We start from the raw sequence: 19840 nt of genomic DNA on the forward strand, positions 1-19840 counted from the left end.
AAGAGGGAAAGAGAGAGAGAGATGGGAAAGGGAGAGAGAGAGAGAAGGGAAATGAGAGAGAGAGAGAGAGAGATGGGGAAAGAGAGAGAGAGAGAGAGGAAAGAGGGAAAGAGAGAGTGAGAGAGAGAGAGAGGGGAAAGATGAGAGAGAGAGCGAGAGAACAGAGGGGAACTGAGAGAGAGAGAGAGACGAGGAAAGAGAGAGAGAGAAGGGAAATGAGAGAGAGAGAGAAGAGGGAAAGAGAGAGAGAGAGATGGGAAATGAGAGAGAGAGAGAGATGGGAAAGAGAGAGAGAGGAAGAGGGAAAGGAGAGAGAGAGAGAGAAGGAGAATGAGAGAGAGAGAGAAGAGGGAAATGAGAGAGAGAGAGAGAGAGAAAGAGGGAAGAGAGAGAGAGAGATGGGAAGAGGGAACTGAGAGAGAGAGAAGAGGGAAAGAGAGAGAGAGAGAGATGGGAAAGAGAGAGGAGAGAGAGAAAGAGAGAGGAGAAGAGGGAATGAGAGAGAGAGAGAGAGGGGAAAGAGAGAGAGAGAGAGAAGAGAGAGAGAGGAAAGATGAGGAGAGAGAGAGAGAGATGGGGAAATGAGAGAGAGAGAGAAGGGGAAATGAGAGAGAGAGAGAGATGGGGAAATGAGAGAGAGAGAGGGAAATGAGAGAGAGGAGAAGAGGAATGAGAGAGAGAGAGAGAGAGGGAAATGAGAGAGAGAGAGAGAAGGGAGAAAGAGAGAGAGAAGAGAGAGAAGAGGGAAAGAGAGAGAGAGAGAAGGGAAATGAGAGCGAGAGAAGAAGGAGATAAGAGAGAGAGAGACAGAAGACGGGAAATGAGGGAGAGAGAGAAGGGAAACTGAGAGAGAGAGAGAAGGGGACAATGAGAGAGAGAGAGAAGAGGGAAATGGAGAGAGAAGAAGGGGAAAGAGAGAGCGAGAGAAGGGAAAAGAGAGCGAGAGAGAGAGAAAGGGAAATGAGAGAGAGAGAGAGAAGGGAAAGAAGAGAGAGAGAGAGAGAGAGGGAAATGAGAGAGAGAGAGAGAAGGGGACAAGGAGAGAGAGAGAGAGAAAGGGAAAAGAGAGAGAGAGAAGAAAGAGGAGAGAAGGGAAAGAGAGAGAGAGAAGGGAAATGAGAGAGAGAGAGACTGGGAAAGAGAGGAGAGAGAGAAGGGAAAATGAGAGAGAGAGAGAAGGGAAGAGAGAGAGAGGAAGGGAAATGAGAGAGAGAGAGAGAAGGGAACAGAGAGAGAGAGAGAGGGAAAAGAGAGCGAGAGAGAGAGAAGGGGAAAGAGAGAGAGAGAGAGACGAAGGGAAAGTGGAGAGAGAGAGATGGGAAAATGAGAGAGAGAGAGATGGGGAAAGAGGAGAGAGAGAAGAGGAAATGGAGAGAGAGAAGAGGGAAGAGAGAGAGAGAGAGAAGAGGGAAAGAGAGAGAGAGAGAGAGGAAAGAGAAGAGAGAGAGAGAAGGGAAAGAGAGAGAGAGAGAAGAGAGGGAAAGGGAGAGAGAGAAGGAATGAGGAGAGGAGATGAGGGAAAGAGAGAGAGAAGAGGGAAAATGAGAGAGAGAGAGAAGGGAAATGAGAGAAGGAGAGAGAGAAGGGAAATGAGGGGAGAGGAGAGATGGGAAAGAGAGAGAGAGAAAGGGAAATGAGAGAGAGAAAGAGGAATGAGCGAGAGAGAAGAGGGAAATGAGAGAGAGAGAAAGGGAAATGAGAGGAGAGAAGAGAGGAAAATGAGCGAGAGAGAAGCAGGGAAATGGAAGAGAAGAAGGACAATGAGAGAGAGAGATGGGAAAGGAGAGAGAGAGAAGGGGAAATGAGAGAGAGAGAAGGGAATGAGAGAGAGAGAGGAAAGGGAGAGAGAGAGAGAAAGAAGACCTGAGAGAGGAAGGAGGAGAGAAGAGAGAAGGGAAAGAGAGAAGAGAGAGAGAAGGGAAAGAGAGAGAGAGAGAAGGGAAATGCGAGAGAGAGAGACGATGGGAAAATGAGAGAGAGAGAGAAAGGGAAAGAGAGAGAGAGAGAGAAGGGACATGAGAGAGAGAGAAGGGAAATGAGGAAGAGAGAGAGACTGGGAAAGGAGAGAGAGAGAGAAAAGGAGAGAGAGAGAATGAGAGAGAGATGAAAGAGAGAGAGAGAAGGGAAAGAGAGAGAGAGAGAGAAGGGAAATGAGAGAGAGAGAAGGGGAAAAGAGAGAGAGAGAAGAGGAACTGAGAGAGAAGGGAAGAGAGAGAGAGAGAAGGGGAAAGTGAGAGAGAGAGACTGAGGGAACAGGAGAGAGAGAGAGAGAAGGGGAAAGAGGGAAGATGAGAGAGAGAAGAAAGAGGAAATGAGAGGGAGGGAGAGAGAGGAAGGGAACAGAGAGAGAGAGAGAGAGAGAAGGGAAAAGGAGAGAGAGAGAGAGGAGGGAAGTGAGAGAGGGAGAGAGAGGGAAAGGGAGAGAGAGAGAAGGGAAATGAGGGAGGAGGGAAGAGAGAGAGAAGGGAAATGAGCGAGAGAAGAAGGAACAGATAGAGAGAAGAGGACATGAGAGAGAGAGAAAGGAGGAATATGAGAGAGAGAAGAAGGGAAATGAGATAGAGAGAGAAGAAGGGAAAGAGAGAGAGAGAAGAGAAGGGAAAGAGAGAGAGAAGAGGGAACATGGAGAGAGAGAAGAGGGAAATGAGAGAGAGAGAGAGAAGAGGGAAAATGAGAGAGAGAGAGCGAAGAGGGCAAAAAGAGAGAGAGAGAGAGAAGAGGGAAATGAGAGAGAGAGAGAGAAGAGGGAAATGCGAGAGAGAGAGAGAAGAGGGAAATGAGAGAGAGAGAGCGAGAAGAGGGAAATGAGAAGAGAGAGACGAGAGAAGAGGGAACAAGAGAGCGGGCGAAGAAGAGGACAATGAGAGAGAGAGCGAAGAAGGGAAAATGACGAGCGAGAGAGAAGAGGGACCTGGAAGAGGAGAGAGAGAGGACGAGGGAACATGAGAGAGAGAGAGCAGAGGGACAATGAGAGAGAGAGAGAGAGGGAAGGCACAGAGGCGAGAGAGAGCAGAGGGAAAATGAGACGAGAAGAGCGACGAGAAGAGGGAAAATGGAGAGAGAGAGACGAGGGACAATGAGAGAGAGAGAAGAGAGAAAGCACGCAGGGAAGAAAGAGAGACGAGAAGAGGGAACAAGCGAGAGAGCAGAGGGAAATGAGACGAGAGAGAGCGAAGAGGGAAAATGAGAGAGCGAGAGAGCAGAGGGACAACTGAGCGAGAAGGGCAACTGAGAGAGAGAAGAGGGAAATGCGAGAGAGAAGAGGGAAATGAGAGAGAAGAGGGCACTGAGAGAGCGAGAGATGACGGGCAAAGACGAGAGCGAGAGCAGCGGGAACCATGAGAGAGAGAGCAGAAGAGGGAACATGAGAGAGAGCGAGAAGAGGGAAAATGAGAGAGAGAGAGAGAAGAGGGAAAATGAGAGAGAGCGAGAGAAGAGGGGACAATGAGAGCAGAGAGCCGAGGGAAACTGAGAGAGAGAGAGAAGAGGGAAAATGAGAGCGAGAGAGAGAGAAGAGGGAAATAGAAGAGAGCGAAGAGAACAGAGAGAGCGAAGAGGGAAACTGAGAGAGAGAGAGAGAGAATAGGGAAACTGAGAGAGAGAGAGCAAGACTGGGAAAATGAGAGAGAGAGAGACGAGGGAAATGAGAGAGAGAGCGCGAAGCGGGAACAATGCGAGAGAGAGGGAAAGCAGAGACGAGAGAGAAGAGGGAACATGAGAGAGAGAGAGAGACGGGAAAATGCGAGAGCGAGACGCAGAAGGGAACCATGAGCGAGCGAGAGAGAAGAAGGGCCACAATGAGAGACGAGAGACGAGAGACAGAGGGAAAATGAGAGCGAGAGAAGCAGGGAAGAGCAGAGAGAGAGAGAGAAGAGGAGAAGAGAGAGAGAAGAGGGAAATGAGAGACGAGAGAGAGAAGAGGGAGCCATGCGAGAGAGAGAGCCGAGGAAATGAGAGAGAAAGCGAGGACGAGGGAGAAATGAGAGCCAGAGCGAAGAGGACATAGAGCAGAGCGAGCAGAGGGCAACATGAGAGACGAGAGCGAGCAGGCCACAGAGAGAACGAGAGAAGAGGGAACACTGAGAGAGAGAGCAAGAGGGAAAATGAGAGAGAAGAGCGAGAAGAGGGAACACTGAGAGAGAGAGCGAGCCGAAGGGACAATGAGAGAGACGAGAAGCGCCGGGACAACTGCAGCGAGAGAGCGAGCAGAGGGACGAATGCGCGAGAGAGAGAGAGAGAAGAGGGCAGAGAGAGACGAGAGCGAGAAGAGGGAAGAATGAGAGAGAGAGAGAGACGAGGGAAACTGAGAGAGAGAGCGAGAAGAGGGCACATGCGAGAGAGAGAGAGAAGAGGGAACATGCGCGAGAGAGCAGAAGAGGGAACAATGAGCGCGCGAGAGAGAAAGAGAGAGCAGACGGGCAAGAGAGAGCGAAGACGGGCAAATGAGAGAGCACGCAGCGAGAGACAATGACGAGGAAGCAGAGGCGAAGCAGGGACACCTGACGCAGAGCGCGAGAAGACGCGGCCGAGACGCGCAGCGAGCGCAGCAGGGACAATGCGAGCAGCGAAGCGAGAGCACGAGAGCGAGAAATGCGAGAGAGAGCGAGAGAATGAGAGAGAGACGAGGGACAGAGACGAGAGAGAGCCGAGGGAGAACTGAAAGAGCGAGAGAGAGCAATAGACAGCGAGAGAGCGAGCAGCGGGCACACCAGACTGCGGAAGCAGGTCCCCATCTCTCTCTCTCTCTCTCCTCTTTCCCATCTCTCTCTCTCTCTCTCCTCTTTCCCATCTCTCTCTCTCTCTCCTCTTTCCCCATCTCTCTCTCTCTCCTCTTTCCCCATCTCTCTCCTCTCTCTCCTCTTTCCCCATCTCTCTCTCTCTCTCTCTCTTTCCCATCTCTCTCTCTCTCTCTCCTCTTTCCCCATCTCTCTCTCTCTCCTCTTTCCCATCTCCTCTCTCTCTCTCCTCTTTCCCATCTCTCTCTCTCTCTCTCCTCTTTCCCCATCTCTCTCTCTCTCCTCTTTCCCATCTCTCTCTCTCTCCTCTTTCCCCATCTCTCTCTCTCTCTCTCCTCTTTCCCCATCTCTCTCTCTCTCTCTCTTTCCCATTCTCTCTCTCTCTCCTCTTTCCCCATCTCTCTCTCTCTCTCCTCTTTCTCCATCTCTCTCTCTCTCTCTTCTCCTTCTCCTCTCTCTCTCTCCCTTCTCTTCCCCATCTCTCTCTCTCTCTCCTTTCCCATCCTCTCTCTCCTCTTTCTCCATCTCTCTCTCTCTCTCCTCTTTCCCCATCTCTCTCTCTCTCTCTCTCCTCTTTCCCATCTCTCTCTCTCTCTCTCCTCTTTCCCCATCTCTCTCTCTCCTCTTTCTCCATCTCTCTCTCTCTCTCTCTTTCTCCCATCTCTCTCTCTCTCTCTCCTCTTTCCCCATCTCTCTCTCTCTCTCCTCTTTCTCCATCTCTCTCTCTCTCCTCTTTCTCCATCTCTCTCTCTCTCTCTCCTCTTTCCCCATCTCTCTCTCTCTCCTCTTTCCCATCTCTCTCTCTCTCCTCTTTCCCCATCTCTCTCCTCTTCTCCATCTCTCTCTCTCTCTCCTCTTTCTCCATCTCTCTCTCTCTCTCCTCTTTCCCCCATCTCTCTCTCTCTCTCTCCTCTCTTCCCCTTCCTCTCTCTCTCTCTCCTCTTTCCCCATCTCTCTCTCTCTCCTCTTTCCCCATCTCTCTCTCTCCTCTTTCCCATCTCTCTCTCTCTCCTCTCTCTCTCTCTCTTTCTCCATCTCTCTCTCTCTCTCTCTCCTCTTTCTCCATCTCTCTCTCTCTCTCCTCTTTCTCCATCTCTCTCTCTCTCTCCTCTTTCCCATCTCTCTCTCTCTCTCCTCTTTCTCCATCTCTCTCTCTCTCTCCTCTTTCCCCATCTCTCTCTCTCTCTCCTCTTTCCCCATCTCTCTCTCTCTCTCCTCTTTCCCCATCTCTCTCTCTCTCTCCTCTTTCCCATCTCTCTCTTCTCTCTCTCCTCTTTCCCCATCTCTCTCTCTCTCTCTCCTCTTTCCCCATCTCTCTCTCTCTCTCTCCTCTTTCCCCATCTCTCTCTCTCCTCTTTCCCCATCTCTCTCTCCTCTTTCTCCATCTCTCTCTCTCTCTCTCCTCTTTCTCCATCTCTCTCTCTCTCCTCTTTCTCCATCTCTCTCTCTCTCTCCTCTTTCTCCATCTCTCTCTCTCTCTCCTCTTTCCCATCTCTCTCTCTCTCTCCTCTTTCTCCATCTCTCTCTCTCTCTCCTCTTTCCCATCTCTCTCTCTCTCTCCTCTTTCCCCATCTCTCTCTCTCTCTCCTCTTTCTCCATCTCTCTCTCTCTCTCCTCTTTCCCCATCTCTCTCTCTCTCTCCCTCTTTCTCCATCTCTCTCTCTCTCTCCTCTTTCTCCATCTCTCTCTCTCTCTCCTCTTTCCCCATCTCTCTCTCTCTCTCCTCTTTCTCCATCTCTCTCTCTCTCCTCTTTCCCATCTCTCTCTCTCTCTCCTCTTTCTCCATCTCTCTCTCTCTCTCCTCTTTCCCCATCTCTCTCTCTCTCTCTCCTCTTTCCCCATCTCTCTCCTCTTTCTCCATCTCTCTCTCTCTCTCTCCTCTTTCTCCATCTCTCTCTCTCTCCTCTTTCCCCATCTCTCTCTCTCTCTCCTCTTTCCCCATCTCTCTCTCTCTCTCCTCTTTCTCCATCTCTCTCTCTCTCTCTCCTCTTTCCCCATCTCTCTCTCTCTCTCCTCTTTCTCCATCTCTCTCTCTCTCTCCTCTTTCTCCATCTCTCTCTCTCTCTCCTCTTTCCCCATCTCTCTCTCTCTCTCTCCTCTTTCCCCATCTCTCTCCTCTTTCTCCATCTCTCTCTCTCTCTCCTCTTTCCCCATCTCTCTCTCTCTCTCTCCTCTTTCCCCATCTCTCTCCTCTTTCCCCATCTCTCTCTCTCTCTCCTCTTTCTCCATCTCTCTCTCTCTCCTCTTTCTCCATCTCTCTCTCTCTCTCCTCTTTCCCCATCTCTCTCTCTCTCTCCTCTTTCTCCATCTCTCTCTCTCTCTCTCCTCTTTCCCCATCTCTCTCTCTCTCTCCTCTTTCTCCATCTCTCTCTCTCTCTCCTCTTTCTCCATCTCTCTCTCTCTCCTCTTTCCCCATCTCTCTCCTCTTTCCCCATCTCTCTCTCTCTCTCCTCTTTCCCCATCTCTCTCCTCTTTCCCCATCTCTCTCTCTCTCTCTCCTCTTTCCCCATCTCTCTCCTCTTTCCCCATCTCTCTCTCTCTCTCCTCTTTCCCCATCTCTCTCCTCTTTCTCCATCTCTCTCTCTCTCTCCTCTTTCCCCATCTCTCTCCTCTTTCCCATCTCTCTCTCTCTCTCCTCTTCCCATCTCTCTCCTCTTTCCCCATCTCTCTCTCTCTCTCTCCTCTTTCCCATCTCTCTCTCTCTCTCCTCTTTCCCCATCTCTCTCCTCTTTCCCCATCTCTCTCTCTCTCTCCTCTTTCCCCATCTCTCTCTCTCTCTCTCTCCTCTTTCCCCATCTCTCTCTCTCTCTCTCCGGGACCAATCGTTGTGATGTTCCCATAATGCCGAGCGGTCGATGCTCCGACCCTCATTCTCCATTTCCCGGGATTGTTCTGTCGGATTGTTCGAGGACCGGGCCTGAACCTGGGGACCATGGGGACCAGCACCGCCACCGCCGCCTGCATCTCCCTGCTCGCCGGTTAGTGTCGTGAGGAGTCTGTGCCGCAGGCCCCGTTAGTGCAGCAGCGCTCTGACAAACGCCGACACCATCCGCCCACAATGGAGAGGAAGGCTCGCTGACAGCGACCTGTCTCCCTGTGTTGGGCCCGGACCCCGGACCCCGGCCCCCGGACCCCCGGCCCCGGCCCCGGCCCCGGCCCCCCGCTGTCTGAAGTGATGAGGATCATTGATCCTCCGATTGTGGGTGTGGTGCGGGGCCCGCTTCCCCAGTCGCCGTTATTCTCCGGTATCGCACCAGACTGTCACTCCCATGGCAACAGCACGGAAAAGGGTCTCCGCTTCACTCTCCCGCCGACCCTTTTTTCACCTACTTGACTTTGTAAAAAATGTAAACGATTTTACCCTCTAAGGTTGCGAATTCTTTCTGGCAGATATTGTAAAAAGTAACTAGTCCAATGGAGGCTTTTCGCCTGCCAGCACAATCCGAGCTCCATCTCCCAATTCATCAACTCCTTTCAAAATAGATATAAACACACACGTGGGTTGTTGTTGCTGAATACAGTATTTATATCAGAATCAAGGTTTAATATATGAACGACTCGTGAATTTACAATTGTATGCAGTGTTATCCACTAAATGCTTTATGTAATGAGTTAAGTATAGTGTTTAAGGGATAGTTTTTTAAATGAAATCTTTAACTTAAGGGCACAATAACAATATTATAATTTAGCATTCTTTTAAAATAGGATTAACAGTTGCAAATTCTGAAGCGGATCAAATGTCTTTTTCCTGTCTAGATGTGAATATAATAAGTTGTTGTGTTTGTGAAAAGATGACAGGGTGTTGGGTTATGTCGCAACTTTCTCATCGGTCAGAAGATAATAAGATATTTTTAAGAAAAGAAGTCAGACTATGTCCCTCTTGGTTGTTTAGAAGTAATTTGTACATATTTTTTACTTTAAGATTGGCAGTAGCAAAACACTGCTGTACAGTGATACCCTTAATTTTCATTTGTAAACAGAGTTGGATAGTTTATGTAATTTCTCAAGTAAAAGACAGTGCTAGCCATAGTAAACTTGGATACTTGACTGTAGAGTAGTGTTCAACAGAGGCATAGCAGAGAATGTCTGGCATGTGAAAAGGGGCATGTAAATATTTGCATGTTATCAGTGCTAGAAAAACATGTTCAAAGTCATTCAGCACTTATTGAGCAGGAACTTTGTTGAACTCAACAAAATTACATTTCTAGCAGAACAATTTAATAAAAGTGAATGAGACATACCTTTTGGCTAGGGGATGAGCTAGTCGGCAGGGCGGGAAATACCCGCAACAATCAGATACAACATGAAAGCAAAACAAAAATAATTAAAGTGTTGGAGTTGGAGGAATTAGTACACTGATTTTACTTGTCAGCTGGCAAGTTGCTTTTGCTTGTTGTGTGCCATTGTCAGTTGGAAAATAATTGGCTCCAAATTTCTTCAGAGTTTGGGACGGACAGCTGACATAAGAGGGTGTATGTGGACAGATGGGTTTGGGAAACGGCGAGACTTGGGGGGTAATTTTAACCCCACCAGGATGGGAGGGGGATAAAATCAAAAAAAATCAGAATCGGAAACACAACCCCAACCCGCCTCCAACGGGTCCATTTCCAGTTTTAATGGAGGCGGATTTGGAGGTAGGTGGGTCCGTCTGGGTACGGTAGCATAGTGGTTATGTTTCTGGACTAGTAATCCAGAGGCCTGGACTAATAATCCAGTGTCTTGCGTTCAAATCCTGCCACGGCAGCTGGGGAATTTAAGTTCAATTAATTAAATGAAAACTGGAATTAAAATACTAACATCAGTAATGGTGGCCATGAAACTACCGGATTGTCGTAAAAACCCATCTGGTTCACGAATGCCCTTTAGGGAAGGAAACCTGCCGTCCTTACCCGGTCTGGCCTATATGTGACTCCAGACCCACAGCAATGTGGTTGATTCTTAATTGCCCTCTGAAATGGCTTAGCATGCCACTCAGTTGTAAAATTTCGCGAAAAAAAGTCATAATAAGAATAAAACCAGACGGACCACTAGGCACCGGACACGACAAAGGCAAACCAAGCCCAGTCGACCCTGCAAAGTCCTCCTCACGAAAATCGGAGGATTTGTGCCAAAATTGGGAGAGCTGTCCCACAGACTAGTTAAGCAACAGCCTGACATAGCCATACTCAGAGAATCATACCTTTCAGCCAACGTCCCAAACTCTTCCATCACCAATCCTGGGTATGTCCTGTCCCACCGGCGGGACAGACCCACCAGTGGTGGCGGTACAGTGATATACAGTCAGGAGGGAGTGGCCCTGGAAGTTCTCAACATTGACTCTGGACCCCATGAAATCTCATGGCATCAGGTCAAACATGGGCAAGGAAACCTCCTGCTGATTACCACCTACTGCCCTCCCTCAGCTGATGAATCAGTCCACTTCCATGTTGAACACACTTGGAGGGTGCACTGAGGGTAGCAAGGGCACAGAATGTACTCTGGGTGGGGGACTTCAAAGTCCATCACCAAGAGTGCTCGGTAGCACCACGACTGATCGAGCTGGCCGAGTCCTGAAGGACATAGCTGCCAGACTGGGCCTGTGGCAGGTGGTGAGCGAACCAACACGAGGGAAAAACTTACTTGACCTCGTTCTCACCAATCTACTTGTCGCAAATGCATCTGTCCATGACACTATTGGTAGGAGTGACCACCACACAGTCCTCGTGGAGATGAAGTCCCGTCTTCACACTGAGGACAGCATCCAACGTGTTGTGTGGCACTACCACCGTGCTAAATGGGATAGATTCAGAACAGATCTAGCAGCTCAAAACTGGGCATTCATGAGGTGCTGTGGGCCATCAGCAGCAGCAGAATTGTATTCCAGCACAACCTGTAACCTCATGGCCTGGCATATTCCGCACTCTAGCATTACCAACAAGCCAGGGGATCAACCCTGGTTCAATGAAGAGCATGCCAGGAGCAGCACCAGGTGTACCTAAAAATGAGGTGCCAACCTGGTGAAGCTACAACTCAGGACTACATGCATGCTGAACAGTGGAAGCAACATGCTATTGACAGAGCTAAGCGATTCCACAACCAACGGATCAGATCAAAGCTCTGCAGTCCTGCCACATCCAGTCGTGAATGGTGGTGGACAATTAAACAACTAACAGGAGGAGGAGCCTCTGCAAACATCCCCATTATCAATGATGGCGGAGTCCAGCACGTGAGTGCAAAAGACAAGGCTGAAGCGTTTGCAAACCATCTTCAGCCAGAAGTGCCGAGTGGATGATCCATCTTGGCCTCCTCCCGATATCCCCACCATCACAGAAGCCAGTCTTCAGCCAATTCGAATCACTCCACGTGATATCAAGAAACGGCTGATTGCACTGGATAAAGCAAAGGCTATAGGCCCCGACAACATCCCGGCTGTGGTGCTGAAGACTTGTGCTCCAGAACTAGCTGCGCCTCTAGCCAAGTTGTTCCAGTACAGCTACAGCACTGGCATCTACCCGACAATGTGGAAAATTGCCCAGGTATGCCCTGTCCACAAAAAAGCAGGACAAATCAAATCTGTCAATTACCGCCCCATGAGTCTACTCTCAATCATCAGCAAAGTGATGGAAGGTGTCATCGACAGTGCTATCAAGCGGCACTTACTCACCAATAACCTGCTCACCGATGCTCAGTTTGGGTTCCGCCAGGACCACTCGGCTCCAGACCTCATTACAGCCTTGGTCCAAACATGGATAAAAGGGCTGAATTCCAGAGGTGAGGTGAGAGTGACTGCCCTTGACATCAAGGCAGCATTTGACCGAGTGTGGCACCAAGGAGCCTTAGTAAAATTGAAGTCAACGGGAATCAGGGGGAAAACTCTCCAGTGGTTGGAGTCATACCTAGCACAAAGGAAGATGGTAGTGGTTGTTGGAGGCCAATCATCTCAGTCCCAGGACATTGCTGCAGGAGTTCCTTAGGGCAGTGTCCTGGGCCCAACCATCTTCAGCTGCTTCATCAATGACCTTCCCTCCATCATAAGGTCAGAAATGGGGATGTTCGCTGATGATTGCACAGTGTTCAGTTCCATTCGAAACCCCTCAAATAATGAAGCAGTCCGAGCTCGCATGCAGCAAGACCTGGACAACATCCAGGCTTGGGCTGATAAGTGGCAAGTAACATTCGCGCCAGACAAGTGCCAGGCAATGACCATCTCCAATGAGAGAGAGTCTAACCACCTCCCCTTGACATTCAACGGCATTACCATTGCCGAATCCCCCACCATCAACATCCTGGGCGTCACCATTGACCAGAAACTTAACTGGACCAGCCATATAAATACTGTGGCTACAAGAGCAGGTCAGAGGCTGGGTATTCTGCAGCGAGTGACTCACCTCCTGACTCCCCAAAGCCTTTCCACCATCTACAAGGCACAAGTCAGGGGTGTGATGGAATGTTCTCCACTTGCCTGGATGAGTCCAGCTCCAACAACACTCAAGAAGCTCAACACCATCCAGGTCAAAGCAGCCCGCTTGATTGGCACCCCATCCACCACCCTAAACATTCACTCCCTTCACCACCGGCGCAATAGCTGCAGTGTGTACCATCCACAGGGTGCACTGCAGCAACTCGCCAAGGCTTCTTCGACAGCACCTCCCAAACCCACAACCTCTACCACCGAGAAGGACAAGAGCAGCAGGCACATGGGAACAACACCACCTGCATGTTGCCCTCCAAGTCACACACCATCCCGACTTGGAAATATATCACCGTTCCTTCGTTGTCGCTGGGTCAAAATCCTGGAACTCCCCTCCTAACATCACTGTGGGAGAACCGTCACCACACGGACTGCAGCGGTTCAAGAAGGCAGCTCACCACCACCTTCTTAAGGGCAATTAGGGATGGGCAATAAATGCTGGCCTCGCCAGCGACGCCCACATCCCATGAACGAATAAAAAAAAATATTTTGAAGAGTCTGCTTGCCTCAAATTTAACCTGTGCTACCCATTGAACTCCTGGGGGCCGGGTTTTCCAGGCCTCGGGAAACCCGGCAGCTGATGGGAGGCGAAAATGCCCAAGTAGAACAGGAAAGAGTCTTTTCAGCACTGCTTGTGGGGTCGGAGGAACAGGAGTGCTTCTCCCCGACCCATCAAGCTTACCTGCTTCCATCCCCGCGATTGGCAGTCCCCCCCTCCCCCCCTCCCCCCAACGATTGGACCCCTGATGTCTGACACCCTCTTTCCCGCCCCCCCCCCCCCCCCGATCTCCTCCCGGCATCAGACCACTCCCCCCCCCCCCCCCCCCCCCCCCCAACCGATCTCCACCTCCCGGCATGCACTCTTCTAACCCCCCCCCCACCCCGATGTCCTCCACTGCCCACGATCCATCCTTCTGTCCGATCCTCGGCTGCTGCCGCAGGCTTTCCTGCCCAACAGCCAGCCTCTCAATCTTGCTGGCTGCGAGCGGGAAACTGATTTGAAAAATTTAAAAGATGTCCTGAAGTCAAAATTGTCAGGACATCCGGGAAACATAATCTTCTGGGTTTCCCGTCCGCAAATCCGACCCCCCCCCCCCACACCCCCCGCTCTCTTCCCACCTCGGAGTTGTTATTGGAGCCTTGGTCTCTACCCCCAAAGAAATGGCTATGGGGATCTAGTGTTAGGGGGGAGGGGGCATGCTTCTTGTGTCCGTCTTCTTGCAGCCTAACATAAAAAGCAGGTGACACCTGTGATGTAGTGTCATCTGCCGGAATTGCCAATTATCTCACCTCCTGTACTCCCAAAGTATTGTATACCGGCAAGATACAGGTGTACAGTATAGTGAAGAGGTAGAAGTAAGGCCCATAAGAGTGTTCCAGGCTGTGTTCATGGCCTGAAATACTCAGAGAAAGCCAATCAGCTGTGATGTCCTTGGCCTTCCAGAAGAGGGGCTGCTAACGTAGAACTTTTTATTCACTTCTCCCAGGCTTTGCAGATAAGCAGTTATCCAGTGCCATATTTCCCTAAATCCTTCCTCTTCCCCAACCTAGTGGGTACCTAAAGTAGGCTGATACTGATGCAGATGCCTGCTGGCATTATACAAATTGCCTAGCCCTAGAAACTTTGGTGGAGTCAGGCATTTGTGTCACTGACTGGATGCAACTCCTGCTCCACCATAGTTCTGGCAGCAGGGTGAGAACGTCGGTTTCTGGGACTATATATACCAGATTCGATGGCAATTGGAGGTTTCCAGGGTGTATATAAAATATAATTTATATATAATTGTGTGTGTATTTTTGAAGAGAAAATAGAGTCAAAGCACAACACAATTCAGTAGGTATCACATTTGTACCAGGCATCCATTTTAAGTCGAAAAAGGCTTTTTTCAGGGTGCCTCAAATTCGTTATTGCCACCCAACAATACCAATGATCTTAAATTTGGAAATCGTATGAAATTCAGGCGATCTATCAGGGGAAAGTCACAGTGAACACATGGGACTAGAAATCTAATTGAAGTGTTTAAGATGATTAAAGGCATTGATAGGGTAGATGGGGAAAAACTATTTCCTCTGGCGAGGGAGGCCAGAACAAGATGGCGGAACCTTATAATTAGAGCCAGGCCATTCAGGGGTGATGTCAGGAAGCACTTTTTCATACAAAGGGTAGTGGGAATCTGGAACACTCCCCCCACCCCGAAAAGCTGTTGAGGCTAGGTCAATTGAAAATTTCAAAACTGAGTTTGGTACATTTTTGTTAGGCAGGGGTGTCATGGGCTACAGAACCCTTAATATGGATGCAGGTAGATGGAGTTACGATACAGATCAGCCATGATCCAATTGAATGGCAGAACAGGCTCGAGGGGCTGAATGACCTACTCTTGTTGCTATGAAATGATGCCCATAGTCAGTGGGGGAAAATATCTAATAGATACATCACCTGCATTCCACAGAGTTTTTCTTTTTATAAATATAACCGTTCGTTGATACTTTGACAAAAAGTGCTCTTTATACAATATTTTAATTTCGTTTTGTTTTGAAAAGCTTATTTAGTAAGCTGTGCAGATGGCATTGAAATCAAAAAATGGGAGAATAATGGAATCAACAGTTATCTCGTTAGCAGTAGGACTGCTGAGGTGATGGAGGGTGAGTCCGGTTATAAGACCAAAATGTATTTGGTGGAAGGTTTGTCAGAGTCGGTCTAATGTATTTCGTCTTTAACATTTTTATACAACAGTTTTGTTGTGATATTTGTGTTTAATTCGTCCTCCTTGATTCTCAAACTATTTTCAGAAGTAAAGTGTTAAAAAGTGCTGACATTTTGATAACATGGATTCCTCTAAACCTGCTTACCTGCTTAACCCAATTGAATTCCAGTTGCAGCTTGCACCATACAAGCATTTGTTTTTTTTTGTGTAATATACTTTAAAACAAATTTAATAGGCTGCACACCTGTTGAAATTTGATTTGTACTGCATTCCAATGTGTTACTCTGTGTACAGTAAGCAGATAGCTTCGGGTATGGTAGCATAGTGGTTATGTTACTGGACTAGTAATCCAGAGGCCTGGACTAAAATCCAGAGTCATGAGAATTAAATTCAATTAATTAAATAAAAATCTGGAATTAAAATACTAGTATCAGTAATGATGGCCATGAAACTACCGGATTGTCGTAAAAACCCATCTGGTTCACTAATGTCCTTTAGGGAAGGAAACCTGCCGTCCTTACCCTGCTGGCCGAAATGTGACTCCAGACCCACAGCAATGTGGTTGATTCTTAATTGCCCTTTGAAATGGCCTAGCAAGCCACTCAGTTGTAAAATCTCGCTACGAAAAGTCATAATAAGAATAAAACCGGACGGACCACCCGGCATTGGACCACTAGGCACTGGACACGACAACGGCAAACCAAGCCCAGTCGACCCTGCAAGGTCCTCCTTACTAACATATGGGGACTTGTGCCAAAATTGGGAGAGCTGTCCCACAGACTAGTCAAGCAACAGCCTGACATAGCCATACTCACAGAATCATACCTTTCAGCCAACGTCCCAAACTCTTCCATCACCATCCCTGGGTATGTCCTGTCCGACCGGTAGGACAGACCCACCAGAGGTGGCGGTACAGTGATATACAGTCAGGAGGGAGTGGCCCTGGGAGTCCTCAACATTGACTCTGGACCCCATGAAATCTCATGGCATCAGGTCAAACATGGGCAAGGAAACCTCCTGCTGATTACCACCTACCGTCCTCCCTCAGCTGATGAATCTGTCCTCCTCCATGTTGAGCACCACTTGGAGGAAGCACTGAGGGTAGCAAGGGCACAAAATGTACTCTGGGTGGGGGACTTCAATGTCCATCACCAAGAGTGCTCGGTAGCACCATTACTGACCGAGCTGGCCGAGTCCTGAAGGACATAGCTGCTAGACTGGGCCTGTGGCAGGTGGTGAGCGAACCAACACGAGGGAAAAACTTACTTGACCTCGTCCTCACCAATCTACCTGTCGCAAATGCATCTGTCCATGACAGTATTGGTAGGAGTGACCACCGCACAGTCCTCGTGGAGATGAAGTCCCATCTTCGCACTGAGGACACCATCCAACGTGTTGTGTGGCACTACCACCGTGCTAAATGGGATAGATGAAGAACAGCTCGAGCAGCTCAAAACTGGGCATCCATGAGGCGCTGTGGGCCATCAGCAGCAGAATTGTATTCCAGCACAATCTGTAACCTCATGGCCCGGCATATTCCTCACTCTACCATTACCAACAAGCCAGGGGATCAACCGTGGTTCAATGAGGCGTGTAGAAGAGCATGCCAGGAGCAGCACCAGGCGTACCTAAAAATGAGGTGCCAACCTGGTGAAGCTACAACTCAGGACTACATGCATGCTAAACAGTGGAAGCAACATGCTATAGACAGAGCTAAGCGATTCCACAACCAACGGATCAGATCAAAGCTCTGCAGTCCTGCCACATCCAGTCGTGAATGGTGGTGGACAATTAAACAACTAACGGGAGGAGGAGGCGCTGCAAACATCCCTGTCCTCAATGATGGCGGAGTCCAGCACGTGAGTGCAAAAGACAAGGCTGAAGCATTTGCAACCATCTTCAGCCAGAAGTGCCGAGTGGATGATCCATCTCAGCCTCCTCCCGATATCCCCATCATCACGGAAGCCAGTCTTCGGCCAATTCGATTCACTCCACGTGATATCAAGAAACGGCTGAGTGCACTGGATACAGCAAAGGCAATGGGCCCCGACAACATCCCAGCTGTAGTGCTGAAGACCTGTGCTCCAGAACTAGCTGCGCCTCTAGCCAAGCTGTTCCAGTACAGCTACAACACTGGCATCTACCCGACAATGTGGAAAATTGCCCAGGTATGCCCTGTCCACAAAAAGCAGGACAAATCAAATCTGTCAATTACCGCCCCATCAGTCTACTCTCAATCATCAGCAAAGTGATGGAAGGTGTCGTCGACAGTGCTATCAAGCGGCACTTACTCACCAATAACCTGCTCACCGATGCTCAGTTTGGGTTCCGCCAGGACCACTCGACTCCAGACCTCATTACAGCCTTGGTCCAAACATGGATAAAAGGGCTGAATTCCAGAGGTGAGAGTGACTGCCCTTGACATCAAGGCAGCATTTGACCGAGTGTGGCACCAAGGAGCCTTAGTAAAATTGAAGTCAACGGGAATCAGGGGGAAAACTCTCCAGTGGCTGGAGTCATACCTAGCACAAAGGAAGATGGTAGTGGTTGTTGGAGGCCAATCATCTCAGCCCCAGGACATTGCTGCAGGAGTAACTCAGGGCAGTGTCCTGGGCCCAACCATCTTCAGCTGCTTCATCAATGACCTTCCCTCCATCATAAGGTCAGAAATGGGGATGTTCGCTGATGACTGCACAGTGTTCAGTTCCATTCGCAACCCCTCAAATAATGAAGCAGTCCGAGCCTGCATGCAGCAAGACCTGGACAACATCCAGGCTTGGGCTGATAAGTGGCAAGTAACATTCGCGCCAGACAAGTGCCAGGCAATGACCATCTCCAATGAGAGAGAGTCTAACCACCTCCCCTTGACATTCAACAGCATTACCATCGCCGAATCCCCCACCATCAACATCCTGGGGGTCACCATTGACCAGAAACTTAACTGGACCAGCCATATAAATACTGTGGCTACGAGAGCAGGTCAGAGGCTGGGTATTCTGCAGCGAGTGACTCACCTCCTGACTCCCCAAAGCCTTTCCACCATCTACAAGGCACAAGTCAGGAGTGTGATGGAAAACTCTCCAATTGCTTGGATGAGTGCAGCTCCAACAACACTCAAGAGGCTCGACACCATCCAAGATAAAGCAGCCTGCTTGATTGGCACCCCATCCACCACCCTAAACATTCACTCCCTTCACCAGCGGCACACTGTGGCTGCAGTGTGTACCATCCACAGGATGCACTGCAGCAACTCGCCAAGGCTTCTTCGACAGCACCTCCCAAACCCACGACCTCTACCACCTAGAAGGACAAAGAGCAGCAGGCACATGGGAACAACACCACCTGCACGTTCCCCTCCCAAGTCACACACCATCCCAACTTGGAAATATAGCGCCGTTCCTTCATTGTCGCTGGGTCAAAATCCTGGAACTCCCTTCCTAACAGCACTGTGGGAGAACCTTCACCACACGGACTGCAGCGGTTCAAGAAGGCGGCTCACCACCACCTTCTCAAGGGCAATTAGGGATGGGCAATAAATGCTGGCCTCGCCAGCGACGCCCACATCTCGTGAACGAATTAAAAAAAACACAAGCACCTTAGATTCAAATAATATTACTGACCTCACTCCAAAGGGTAATTCTTTAGGTGGCAATACAGTTTTAAATGGGCAGGAGTAAAAATTCTACAATTTCTTTAATTTTAACCTTCGCTGATCTAATGACACTGTCAGCTTGGCTCAGTGGTAGCACTCTGGCCTCTGAAGGGGAAGGCTGTGGGTTCGAGCCCCACTTCAGAGACTTCAGTACACAATCTCGACTGACACTCCAGTGCAGTACTGAGTGAGTGGTGCATTGTTGGAAATGCCGTCTTAGGATGAGGTGTTAAACCCAGGCACTGACTACTTGCTTTGGTGGATGTAAAAGATCTCATAGCTCTAATTGAAAAAGAACAGGGGCAATCATCCTCAACTAACACCACCAAAATCGGATTAACTGCTCAATTTTCTCATTGCCGTTTATGGGACGTTGCTGTATGCAAATTGGCTGTCGCATTTCCCTACATGGCAACAGTGATTACATTTCAAAAGTAATTAATTGGCTGTAAAGCATTTGGAACATCCTGAGGATATGAAAGACGTGATATAAATGCAAGTTTTAAAAAAAACATTGAGGCACCCCTTACATACTATGGCTTATATCAGGCCTATGGCTTATACTATGGCTTATATGCGCACTGTGGCTGCAGTGTGCACCATCTACAGGATGCACTGCAGCAACTCGCCAAGGCTTCTTCGACAGCACCTCCCAAACCCGCGACCTCTACCACCTAGAAGGACAAGGGCAGCAGGCGCATGGGAACAACACCACCTGCACGTTCCCCTCCAAGTCACACACCATCCCGACTTGGAAATATATCGCCGTTCCTTCATTGTCGCTGGGTCAAAATCCTGGAACTCCCTTCCTAACAGCACTGTGGGAGAACCGCCACCACACGGACTGCAGCGGTTCAAGAAGGCGGCTCACCACCACCTTCTCAAGGGCAATTAGGGATGGGCAATAAATGTCGGCCTTGCCAGCGACGCCCACATCCCGTGAACGAATAAAAAAAAAGGTACCTCATTTTTGCAGGTGGTTTTCAGCAGTGTGAGCTATTTTTGCAAATGACACTTTTTTAATCTCAAATTGGTTTTACTGTTCAGATTTTCCAAAGAATTTGAAAAAGAAAATCTATGTTTCACATAATGATTCACTGGGTCTGTTTATATTTATAGCAACTGGCGTGATAAAGCTCTAGGGGCAGTCTTAAACTGTTGTATGTTTAACTTAAATTAAAATCAGTGGAACTCAAGAGAAGTGTTGTAAAAGTATATAAGGGCTGACTTTGTGAGATTTCATTGGCAGCGTGAAGCCTCGCTGGCAGGGAGTATGGGTTGCGAAATTGGGCACTTC

The 19840-nt window shown here is 49.1% G+C and overlaps 1 protein-coding gene and 1 pseudogene across 3 annotated transcripts in view; both read left to right on the forward strand.

Annotated features, from left to right (window-relative positions):
- The first annotated feature begins 506 nt into the window (after positions 1-506).
- LOC137332284 (RNA-binding protein 25-like) lies at positions 507-2005 on the forward strand (annotated as a pseudogene).
- Positions 2006-7572: 5567 nt separating this feature from the next.
- sgce (sarcoglycan, epsilon) overlaps positions 7573-19840 on the forward strand; it is a 66159-nt gene continuing 53891 nt past the window's right edge. For 2 of the 3 annotated variants that reach the window (XM_068004389.1, XM_068004397.1), the window contains exon 1: positions 7574-7714. In XM_068004389.1, the coding sequence (XP_067860490.1) occupies positions 7669-7714 (46 nt within the window). In that variant the 5' untranslated portion in view covers positions 7574-7668. Of the gene's footprint in view, positions 7715-19840 lie in introns of all 3 variants that reach the window. The other variant, XM_068004405.1, reaches the window with a different exon arrangement.

This window comes from Heptranchias perlo, chromosome 2, assembly GCF_035084215.1.
Source record: "Heptranchias perlo isolate sHepPer1 chromosome 2, sHepPer1.hap1, whole genome shotgun sequence".
NCBI classification, from domain to species: Eukaryota; Metazoa; Chordata; class Chondrichthyes; order Hexanchiformes; family Hexanchidae; genus Heptranchias; species Heptranchias perlo.